The sequence below is a fragment of the Simochromis diagramma genome, unplaced genomic scaffold (genome assembly GCF_900408965.1).
Source record: "Simochromis diagramma unplaced genomic scaffold, fSimDia1.1 OVJJ01000603.1, whole genome shotgun sequence".
NCBI lineage: Eukaryota > Metazoa > Chordata > Actinopteri > Cichliformes > Cichlidae > Simochromis > Simochromis diagramma.
Window position 1 is genome coordinate 7,902,916 of NW_024387414.1, and position 12,625 is coordinate 7,915,540.

The 12,625-nt window shown below is 39.3% G+C and overlaps 1 protein-coding gene across 2 annotated transcripts in view; it reads right to left on the reverse strand.

The window, feature by feature from the left end:
* LOC120721608 (transcription initiation factor TFIID subunit 4-like) overlaps positions 1–12,625 on the reverse strand; it is a 92,279-nt gene that overhangs the window by 26,526 nt on the left and 53,128 nt on the right. For both annotated transcript variants that reach the window (XM_040012053.1, XM_040012054.1), the window contains one exon: positions 200–322. In XM_040012053.1, the coding sequence (XP_039867987.1) occupies positions 200–322 (123 nt within the window). The remainder of the gene's footprint in view (positions 1–199; positions 323–12,625) is intronic.

Here is a 12,625-nt window from a genome sequence, read left to right on the forward strand (position 1 = left end):
GAAAGTGCACAGATTTCTGTCAAATAAGATAACAATGTCATTGCCTAGGCATGTCCACTAACTAGAAATAGTAGAACATGATTGATTAAATTAGATTAAATCCAAAATTCTCTACTGTTAATTTCCCAAAGATCGATAGCAAGTCAGCATTACAAACTGGTGATGACAAAAAAAACCACATTGACAATATAGTTCTCACCTCAGTCCCTGATGGCGTGGCCCCCGGTGAATCAACTTTACGTTTTTTTCGTGGTCCAATGGCGGCTAGTGCTGTAAGGTTGGCATCCCGCTGCCTCATCTGGGCCAGTTCCTGTTGTTGCATCTAGTGAAAACATAACAAGGAATAATCAGATCTTACTATGAACATAAGATTCACATCTAATATTTCCACATTTTCACATGTTGTTCAGTTCTTCTAAGTCTTATGCACATAATAAATTTGCATCATGGCAGTGCATCCAGACACCTTAGCTTAATGCTCCTCCCAAATGTACTTGCTGTTGTTGTACTTGTTGTTCTTTCATAATGCTGAGAGATCTGTTATTTTATACTTCTTATGATATTCAAGAAAAGGAATCTTGAATATCATCAATATCGCTGTATTGTTTTAAATGTCACTCTCAATGTTGACATATTCCTAATTTAACTGGGCTTCTTCATTGACAATAAATGTTGAACTCGATTTCGAACTCTGAAATTAAACTTTTTACTTGTGCATACTGATGGAGCAAAACTTCAAAATATTACCATCTCCCTGTGATGAACCCAAAACCAAATAAAGGGGAACCATAGCAGTTACATATAGCCAGTAATACTAACCCCCAAACTGCAATTTGCAATCAGAGGCTCAAAAAAACAACAACAACTGTCAGGCATATAAGATTAAGATCAAATGTAAGAATAAGAATTAAAGGAGACTGCAAAAAAAAAAAACAAGATTTCTTGAACTTCTACTGTATAAGTAGAATTTCCTGAGCAAAACAAAATGGTAGACTGTTCTCAGCCATTAACCGAGCTCCTCTCAAAGACTATGTGTGTGTAGTCACATGGTTCTGAGGAAGTGTGGGGGTTGCGGGGAGGCACTGCCCAAGGTAATGTCATGCCTACCCTCAGGGTTGAGGGGGAATCCAGCATTGCTGGGAGCTGCCCTTTATATTGGGTGGAGGTGTGAGGGCCTGGGGCCACGGTACAGAGGGTGTCAGCACTCCCTTCAACATTCAAACAAAGTGTACAGACACACAACACACACACACATGCCTATCAATCTTGGCCACAGCACAGGGAATGCCTACCCACCAGCTTGCCTGCGTGTCTGCCCGCTGGGGGAGTGAGGCCTGGGTTGAAGCGTACAGGGACAATCAATGTGCGCCTTGATGTCTTTCATGTTCTTTTATGTTATCTCTCAGCATGTGTTCGCTGGGCACTGGTGTTTGCGTGAGGCATGTATGTTGTCTGATCAGGGGAAAATTTCATGTTACTTTCAGATGGCGCTCTGTAAAAGGTTGCTTTGGTGTACAAAGTCTGATCTTAAATGTGCATGCAGTTGCTTCTGATTTTTTCCTAAAATCCCGCTGGCAAGGCATGCCCTTTAGGGTGTTGCCACTTCACATTTAGCACGGCGGAATGTTGAAAGATTCAAACACGCTGACAACACAAAGTAGGGGGAATAATAGCAGCAGTACCAACCAGCTCAATGAATAAACTACATTTATTTATTCCTTTTACATTGGATAGTGGTCAAAATAAAGATTTTGACTAATAGTAACAATTTGGACAAATGTTGAGTCAGGCTCTTAAAGTCATGCAAATGTATACAGGCATTAGAATAGAGTCACACACTAGGGATTGTGGCTGGATATGGCAAACAGAGTGGATATGATTTTTGCCCCTGTCTACATGGAAAAGGCTGCATTAATATTATCACTGTTATCCTTATTAGGCTTTGCCACAAACAACAGACAAACCTCTTCAGGCCTGACCTTAAAAAATTCCACTGAAAAGTGAGCCGTGACAGAGCATAGAGAGTGAGAGAGCGAGAGACAGAAAGAGAGTGAGTGAGGTCCGCTATCTCACTGATGGCACCAGGATGCCGGCAACTCTGGCTGGCAGTTGGCACCAGGCATGGGCTCCCAGCGCCCACAGCAACTGCCTGCATTTTCAGATTTATGACTGTATGATGAATGTAGACTTCATTTTACCATCTGCAACCCTCCAGTCTGCGTTTCCCGTCAGTAAAGTGGCCGCCGTGACAGTGGGAGACTTATTTCTGATTTCAATCTGGTGCCATTATGCAGAGTCTACCTTCCTTTGTTGACTGCCAGTGGATACAAGCCAGAGTTGAGTAGGGCTGGGGCAGACTTGCTTTGCCTTACAACTTTCTCTGGCTACCCTTAAATGTTTACATATGTATGCTCATATGGTCACACAGAGGTGTACAAATGCTATGAACTCCCCTTTTGTAAACCTTTCTTGATTGTCTGTTGTATGTTATATGTAGCACCATGGCCTGCGAGGAACGTTGTCCTGTTTCACTGTGTACTGTACCACTGCACGTTTGGAATGACAGTAAAGCCGCTTGACTTAAAATGGTAGCAGCAAAAATATTTACCTTTTCCAAGATCCAGTAATAAGGTTCTGACACCATACTGTTAAATACACCGTCAGTCTCTTCTAGTATGATTTTACAAACAGAGCTATTCATCTTTCCTAATGATGTTCCTGAAAAAGATTTTACAGACTGACAATGCTGATGATTTATTTTATTTTTTTTTGCAGGAGGACATCTTTTCACATTCTTTAATCTTGTAGAAATACAAAAAAAGCAGAACCGTGACTTCTAAGTGCAATAATCGCTCTGAACCTTCTGGAGTACGCTGTCAGCACTGTTAAGCGATAGGTACAATCATTGCCAAAAACTGCAAAGGTCACCATTGGAATTCTTCCCGGACTGGGAAAATAACCAGCTGACAAGATGCATACATTTGCCAAGTCCGATCAATGGTACCACATAAATATCTGCTGTTCTGAAGTCACTTAAATACCAGTGCTTCCAGTCTGCCGGTATGCCCTTTGTAGGCAAGGAAATGGGACTTGTAAAGTCAAATTATTAGCAAAGGTCAGGAGATGTAGAACATTTCTGAGATAACCCAGAAAATCAATCTACAGCTTTGCTATGAGATTTAAGTTTATATACGCGCAGGTGGCAATTATAAAGTAAGGTAAAACAGTTAATGAGAATATTACAATTGTTCTAATTAAACTGTTCCTTTGCTTTTGTAAATGTAAATTATGACTACTGGATTTAAATAGCTTTTTAAAAATTATTTATTATAACATTGTACTGCAGATTAAGTTCCCAGGATAAGAAGAAACCTGTTGTATAAGCATGTTTAAAATTTATGAAGTTCACGTATTTTATTACTCATATTTTTAATAGCAAAAAATAGGAAAATCCTCTTGATTTGATCTGTGATCAACTGTACTGTTTTTTGTTCTTTTCAGTCACCTGCTTCCCAACATCATGAATTATTTACAAGTTAACTCGAGCTCTGCGCCCTTAATAGATTCGTTAAAGTATCTGTCAAGACGTAAGTAAGAAATAACATGGGTTTTTCTTATCACAGAAGAAAGAGCAGTATGCCCCCTTATGATGCAAAAATGTCTAAAATACAGAAAGAACCTTAGAGCGGTCTGACACGCTTGGAGTGAAGAGGAGGATAAGCTGTAGGAGCCATGATGGCCAACCTGCCGTTTTCCATCTCTGCTGTTTTTAACAAAGTCTTTTCTCTCCTCTCCCCCTGCTCCTGGCCTGGGGGACTGCTTGCGGCCCTCCAGACGCTTACAGACAGATGTCCTTGCTAGAGCAGAACATGCTCTGCTTGACGTCACAAGCAGCTACGGGGCTATGAAGGAAGCTAAAGGGCTGTTCGCCCTGCAAAGCCCACAATATAGTGTATAAGGAAGATCATGGGTTTTTGGGTTTTCAGTTAGTGTCTGTCCTAACACCCCCTCCAAACACCCCTCAAAAGCTTTGATCCAATACAACAAAGCAGGCAGCTTTTTACTATATAGACAAAGCATATGTTGTATTTGGTGAATGTCTTTCTTGGACCCAAGGCCCCTGGTGCAAACATTTTTTAAACAGCGTTGGGTACAAACTTCGCTGTTTTGCAGTTTCTACATTCATTCTTTATCTTCTAATAGTGTAAAAAAGTTTGAGAGACAAAAATGTACCAAAATACTACAACCACAGCATATTGTCTTTTGCTCTTTTAAACTACCCAGTCTCAATAAATTTAAAGTGTATCACTTTTTTCTTAAAATACAGCCAAATTGCCAGCATTAAAAATAAGTCATCTGATGCTGACTACATAAAAAGTGTTAAATTAATGATAACAGTAGTCAATGCCAGCAGTTTAAGAGAAAGGCAGGAAGGCTTTAACTGGCAGTGTGTCAACTCACTAATTGTAAAAAGATAAAAAGTCTGCGCACGGATTTACAGAAACAGTCTATGGTCTGCCTCTAATACACTTGTGGATATATTATACAGCTTCAAGTATATTACGTCCACAGGACCAGGACATAATCAAATGCATGCAAAATGTAGTTATAAAAAACTATATTTATTCTTTTTTAATGGAACCATAAGTAAACACAATAAGGTTTTAGTTTTTAGCTTCACTGGCAGTGTGGTTCCAGGGATTGCAGTGTCAGTCTTACACGACAATGTTAGATGAATTTCTAAAATTTGTAACATTCTGTTAGACTGTCATGTGACCTTGTGTAGATGACACTATTTTGTATTATTTATTAATGAAGTAATAATAAAATTAATATAAGGTTTAAAAAAAGTAACAACTTTTGATTGTTCATAAGAATGGTTTAGTATTTTGTAATATTTGCATGAAAGAAAAAAATCTCTGCTAAATCAATGCAGACATTATCACTGGGAAACTATTGCATGTCTATATGTAACTGTGCATAGCAGTGTAGGTCTGACAGACTGATGTTTATTTAGTATTTAATTATTACTAATTAATACAAAACAGAAAAAAGGATATGTGCACATTAAATATTTTTGATTATATTATATTCATTTCATATGAATGAATTAATCTGATGCAAAGGCAATGTCTTTTCTTTAGCATGAATTCGAATAATAGATTTTTTGTTTGTTTGGTTTCTTAATAAAGACTGCTTTTGAAATTCAGGTATTTGTAACATTGCGTGTTCATTTGTCTAAGTTTCCCACTAACATAAGAGTGTGTGTGTGTGTGTTGACATTTTATGTATGTTTTTTATGTATGTCTGTAATCCATGCAACTCATTCACCTGACACCCACATGGCCGACATTACGTGAACATCTGTGAGCCGCATCTTGAGGCCTTTCTTCATGTGAAGTGCCTGGCAGTTAGTTTGCTGCAGGCAGAGGGGCCATTTGCAGTAACCAATCAGGTTTCCCTTCTCCATCTGCACTCATACACTACAAAGAGACGAGTTGAGCCACGACCTGCTAATGTAGGCAAGTGTGGATAGAGACATGTTTGGCTTCATTAGACAAACTGAACTGCAAATAGGAGAACACCATAAAATATTTTGTATTATTATTATAGTGAATTTATATTTAAAGATTTATAATATTTATAATGCTTAAAGTTAAACTATGCGATATTCAGTGTGCATTACTAATATGTTCTGACACATTATATACGGCACTTAAAACTTTGGATTTGCAAAGATACTAGTCTTTCTGAATAGATAGGCAATAGATAATATAGACAGATATAATAGATAATAAATCACCCAAAGTTAAAAATGTAATAACAAAGCGACATAAACTGTTTTGAAATTCAGTTTCATCATAAATTCTTTGCACATAAATTGTGATTGTGGTATTTTACCTATGGAGCAAAATGTGCAAGATCTAATAGTCTTAGTGCAGTGTGTTCCTTTTCCTCTGAAGTTGAGTATGTCTGAAGTCCTTCCAGGGCGAAGGACCAATTATTTAGAGCCCTCAGTTGTCCCTGGAGCTAAGGTCATTATGTGAGTGTCACTATCACAGCCCTGTGGTTCTTCTTCATATGCAACTTATTTGCAGGAATTAAAATGTATAAAGGGACACTGCATGAAATACATGAATAAATTGAATGTGTCTTACAGACTTCGTGCCTTTACTTTGGAGTAAGAAATGCTTCTATAAATAATAACATTTGCACGACACATTTTGCCAAGGAACGGTGTTTAATGAAGGAGCCAGAAATCAGTGTTAAGCAGATTCTGACAGTGTTATACCGGAGCGACAGGGGAAGAGGAGTGATCATTAAAAATACTGCTTATCTAAGGGAAAATTTCCTACTTTAAATGTTCTCTCGCTTTGTCTCGTTCTATGCTGCTGTGCTTCGTCTAGCAATCTTCTCTCTCCCTGTCTTGCTCTCTTTTTTTAACATTTAGATTTGCCGCTCGTCACCTTCTATTGATCACGCCTCATTTGCATCCAGGAAAAGATGAGAACTCAGATATTCACACTCCGAGAGAGGACGATCTCAATGATTTATTCATTTCCAAATCAAAAAAAAGGAGTGAAAGGAAGGTAGATGAGAAGGGGAATCTTCATAGGCAGCAGGCGACTAGGAGGCTCTGAGGCTGGGCTCTTCTTCCCCACACCGCCCCTAGGCACATGGTGTGCAAGTCCTCCTAATTAACAAGGTGAATCATGCTGCCGCTCTCTAATTAGCCAACATGACAATCTAATGGAAACATGCAGGCCGAGCTGGCACACTTAGCATCACCTCTCAAAGACCCCCGCTACTGTCCTTCCCATAAGATTTCCACAAAAATGACTCTTTAGATTTTAAATGAGAAAAAAGAGAAAGGTGGGGCACAGCAGTTCAGGGAAGTGTATTTTTGGGAAAGGTCAGGAGGGAGAAGGTAGCTGATGTGGGCAAGCTATTTTTTCCCCTCTCCTATCCTCTGTGTGCGGTGTTTGTTGCCTAATTGAAACATGTCCTGCCTCCTGCTTCCCTCTCACTTATATCCCAGGCAAAGGAGGCTGGCACCTCGCCACCAGCATAGCTCAGCATAGCTCAGCATGCCCAATTCCCTTGTCGCTTGAGTCCCAAGGAGTGCTCCGGCGCACAAAGAGAAAAGTGAACCTACAGGCTTGTACAGCAACTAGACGAGTCGCTATCTCCCTCTGAGGCAAAAAAAATCTCCTTTTTTTGTTGTTTTCCTTCTCATTACAGCACTTTGTAATATTCGAAAACACACAGGAACACCAAAGGTACTTTTAAAGCCTGTTTCTATTTTTTTTTTCATGTAATATGTCTTGAGGTGAAGAAAAAAAACTGAAGTTGGAACTACAGACAACAAAGCAACAAATAAAAAATAAGGTTACAGTGTACTATTAAGTAGCCTGCATATCTGGAGGACCTACAAAACAGACCTTTCTTATGTGATAATTAAATTATCCATCTTAACCTGTTTCGTGATCTTTCAGAAAAATAACTGAAATCAAGTTGAAAACATATTAGATTAAAAGCACTCTTGTTAAATTTTTTTTTTTTTAGAAAAATGATTTTTTTAAAAGAACCTAATATATAAAATATACTCAAGAAGCACACATGCATGTTCCTGTAACCATGATTGTGCAAGTTGACCACGATGGCTGCTGCTCAAGTGAAATGAATGTATTGTGTATCTGTAAGGCTAGAAGACAAGAATATAATAACTATGAATTGGGACACACATAACAGCAGGAATTCTCTTTGAAAGTCAGCATGGAGAGGGAGCAAATGTGGAGGAGGGTAGCAGGCTTTTGCCCTGGGGCCTACCTAATGGGGGACAGCGCTCCTTTGAGCAGAGCAGTTTGAGGAGGGCCAGAGGATGAGAGCCTATGAACTCGGAGATATAACTGGCCTAATAAAAAGCAAGGGGCTGTTACATCGTCTTCTGACAAAGTGTGAGGCTGCAGCTGATGGGGCTCATAGTGTGGGTGGATTCCAGTTTCGCCACGACCTGGTCACTTGTGGCGAAGGCAAGGCCAGTCAAACACATGTATATGTGTATTAAGGACTGGCTGAACAAACGGGTACGATCTAAATAACACAAAACATTAATGCAAACAGTTCTTGAGAATATAGGCAATATATGGGTAAAGTATATTCCTTTGAAAAAGGCTCTGCATATCTCACGTGAATAGTGGTCTAAGTGAATTCAGACTCTAACATATATGTTTGCACCTCAGGAAGGATATATACCTGCAGGCTTTTAATTGGACCCATGCAAGGTTCAAAGTTGAGCAAGAGCAGAATTAATTTGGTAGAGGTTCAAGACATTTCAAGCAATGCTGCTGCGTCAAATGGGCAAAAAAAAATCTCTCAATGCCTGAAGAAGAAAAAATATTTGAGGAAAATTATTCTAACAAAAACCTTTGAGATTCCCATTGGAGAGCTCTCGGTTTCACACAAGTCTTCTGGAATCACTCTAAGCTAGAAGTGGAGTGTTGCTGCAAGGGCATGGTAATGTGGAAGAATGGAAAAAGAATGAGAGGAGAGAAGAGGAGAGGAGAAGACCATGTACTCCCTTACGCTCCCTCCCACATCATCTAAAGGTCTGCCAGTGATTGGGCTGGCAGTGGGAGACAGACTGTGTTAACCATTTTTTAACCTTTATTTATCCAGGGAAGCTTGACTAAGCCCCCCGCTGCTTCTAAGAAACACCCTGTTACTAAATCTCACCACAGAGTTCTGCTGTGGAAACTAAAAGAATTTGAATCAAGTGCTGAAAATGTGCTGAATGTTCACTTTTAGTAGTTTCTTCTGTAGTTTTAGTGCTTTCTGCGGTGTTAATTTCCCTTTGTGCGTCTCTCGTCCTGCCTTATATTTGCTTAAAACAGCAAGGATGATCATCTCACAAGGATCTCAATCCTCCTGCGCTTTTCGTTTTTTCCAACAGCACACAAGCTTCACGTCTGCAGTTGTCCAAGCATCTTAGCAAAAACACCTAAAATTAAGACCTCAGTGGCTTAAGTGTTAAACCATGAGCTCCCTCAACCTCCCAGCCAAACAGCTTTGACTAATGCCCCACTTATTTGTTTTTGCATTATTAACAACATCAACTGTCTAATAAAGGCATAAAATGCTGGGAAATCATTTTTAAGATGTATGTATATCTCTTTTCAATTTAGAGAAGAATACAAGTCAATATCTAAGTCTTTTGTTTGTTTTTTTTCTTTTTAGGAATTTTGAAACACTTGTTCGACTAAGGGTAAATCCAGATTCACTCTCTATGGGATATCACAGAACCTTGACACCTGTCTGAAAACATCCTCTATTCAGACCCTAAAGGACATGACTTGTGATGACAAATGTGAAGCACTTCCTGGAAAACATAGTTAAATTTGTTTTTATGCTATTCTATTATTCCTCCACAGGGTTGGACTTGTAAGCTACAAGTAGTGAGCCTGGCTGCCCTCAGAGCACAATTTTTTATTTCGTTTTTTTTTTTTTAAGTTCGCCATCATCGTGTTTGAATAAGATCACAAAGCCGAAGCCGGAGAAGTCTTCCAATGCTGCTTATCTTTGCACACCAAGATTCAGGACAAGGTATGTCCAGTCTGGGGATAATGCACAATAGGAGAGCCAGCTGAGCATCAGACTGGTCCTCAGCTTCAGTATTTAATCCTGGAAAATGCATGTCATATTTCTCAAGATGTTGAGAAAAGTCTGAGTCCAACACTGAGGAGCTTTGGGATGAAGTCCTTGCTGGTAAGTGGGCTGACCACATGGAGTATATTGAGGGGTTATTTGACCCGGAGCCCTTTGAGAGTGCTAACCAGCCACAGTAGGAGATAGCCAGTTTATCAGAGGATGAAACCTGGTAGCAAAGCCCTGGCTCTCATCTCTTACTCTATATTGGGGAATGTGGATGACTTCACGCTTACCGGAAGGGAGCCTCTTTAATAGCTTTCAAGTGTGTTGTGAACAATCAACTACTTGCTCCTTATGTAGCCATAATTCTTCTTTCTAAATAACATTTATTTTATAAAAGGCACTCATTCAAGCAGTGGTGTAAATGACAGAATTTTTCAGACTTTTTTCATTGCTTTTTGAAGAAATTCTGTCAATTAAGTCTATTTCGCAAGTGGGTATTTCTGCCTATCATGTTGGGTCTGAAAGAATAAGGCTAGGTGGTTCTGCTCTTCTTAAATGGGTGTGCTGGCTGGTTAAGTTGGAAATAAAGCTTTTTTTAAAGCTCATTTTAAAAACAGAAACATCGGTTTTGTGTTTTGCACACAAACTCGTCATTACAAACATATGTTTTTAACTCCCTATAATTGTTTTTGTTCAAGATAAGATTTTTATGGATATTTTTTCATATAAAACTCCACTGCTTCTCACTTCCACAAAGGTTGTAGGGCAACCTCCATATTCTATTCTTGGATTGCCAAGATTACGTTATTTGCTGTAACAATCACTACTTGCTCCTTATGTAGCCATAATTCTTCTTTCTAAATAACATTTATTTTATAAAAGGTGATGTGTTGTTTGAATTCTTGATTGTCAACATTTATTTCTTCATATTATAACTTCTTTTTTCTTTCTTTATTTAAAAAATGTTAATAATGACTTGAATAAATATCAATTAACAAAAACTTAAGCATTCGTAAATATAATAGCATAGTAAAGACTTTCTCAAAGGCTTACAGTCACAAAGGTCTTCCTTTACCTCACTCTCAGATAGCGCTATTTCAATCAAGGCTAATGCAACGTCATAGATTCTGTTGAAAGGGATATAAACTTGCATCTTGCTGCAGTCTGTTGGTTATCATTGCAAACCTTGTCTTTGGTTCCACCATGAGTATGTGACAGCTCACTAGGCGATATATCCTACCTGCACTACTGTCCTTGTAGCTCAGGTGAAGCACGAGGCTTCTCTGTGAGTCTTGAATCCATATCCAATATGTATTGTACTAGATTAACTAACTTAAAGAGAGGCACAAGGTACAGCAAATAATGGACCTGCTGTGGAACTGGGCTTGGTGAAGACAAACAACTGCAATGAACCCTTAGAAGTGATGTACATATGTACAGGTGTGGCCTCACATACAGATGGCACAGGTCATCTGACTTGATGCATGCTGTATCCCATAAAATATGTGCCTACACTGTTCTCTGCTTCAAGGAAAACAAGTTGCAAACAACATTTTTTAACAACATGTACTAGAACACATGTGGATCTGTCCATTTAAAACAAAACAAAACAAAAAAAAAAGCTTTGTGACTCTATTAGAAACCTATGTAGGACATACACTAAAGAGTCACACTACACACCATTACAAGCCTACTTATGAAGCAATTGCCAAGTATGATCAGGTGGCACTTGAGTTATTAAATTTCTCCCCAATGCACCAGTTCAGGTAAAAATTACCTGTAGCTGCACAGCTGTAAAATCAATTTCATCCCAAGTCAGCTGGTATTATTATGATTATCATTTGTCCAATTTGAATCGTAGTGGAAGCTGAGTAGGTACTGCATAATGCTTTAGTGACAGTTTTTAATCAACTTATATGAACTGTGCCATATAGTGGAACTATTACTGTTCGTGGCTTTATTTGCTTTCGGGGTCGAACAAACTCAAACAGGAGCTTTTGGCCAGATTTTGGCCAGCTGTAGTAGCCAATTTGTCTTTTTTCTCTTCCCTCGTCTCTCTTGTCCTGTCCTCTCTCCACACCTCTTCTCCACTTCACTCGTTTCCTGCATCCAGTTGTGCCTGCAGACGCGGTTGTGATGATGAATCTGTGGCTGCAGTGTGTCTGTGTTTCTGACATTGTGATGTATCTCCACTGGCCTTAACTCCCTCTCTATCTCGCCACTGCCCCCACCCTCACCCCCAGTATTCTTTTCTCTCCATCTCTTTGTCTCTGTCTCTCTGTCTCCTCCTTTCTCTCTCTTTTCTCTCTCGCTTATTCTCTCACTTTCAATGATCAGGCATTGCTTGGCCCCCTGCCTCAGTGATGGAACAGACAGAACACACAGACCCACCAACAACAAAAACAAACAGGAACTGAGCTCCACGATTTGCCGATTGATTTTTACTGGGGGCATTTCTGAAATAGCCCATCTGACCTTTCGGCCAAATGGTAGTGAATAGAGGAAACAGAAGTGCTAAGCCTATCGCACACAAAACCTCTGCCAACAACTATCTGACCAGACTACACTGCTGGTGACAAGGTAGAGCTTCAGGTTGCTGGTTTATATACATAAGCACAATCACAGGATTAGCTACATCAATATACAAAACTAAAATCCTGCAGCTCAGCTGGAAACACCTAGAGCATAAGATGTTCATTACAACCCATACTGAATAGAACACTGTATTTCTTTTGTATTCTGGCATTCTTTTCTTTTCTTTTTTTTTTAGTGAAGCTAAGTCTGTCCTAAGGTTAGGGCTAGAGGTACAGATTGTTGCATAATTAATAAGAGAAGGTTTTATCCCCTTAGAAACACAGATCTAGTCTCTGTAAACTTAAGAACAAAGTGCCTAAATTATGAGACAGTCTGAACAAAGTTAGTGTTCTGGCCAGCAGAAAGCTCGTGGACTGTTCAAAACAGAAATGGTTCATCA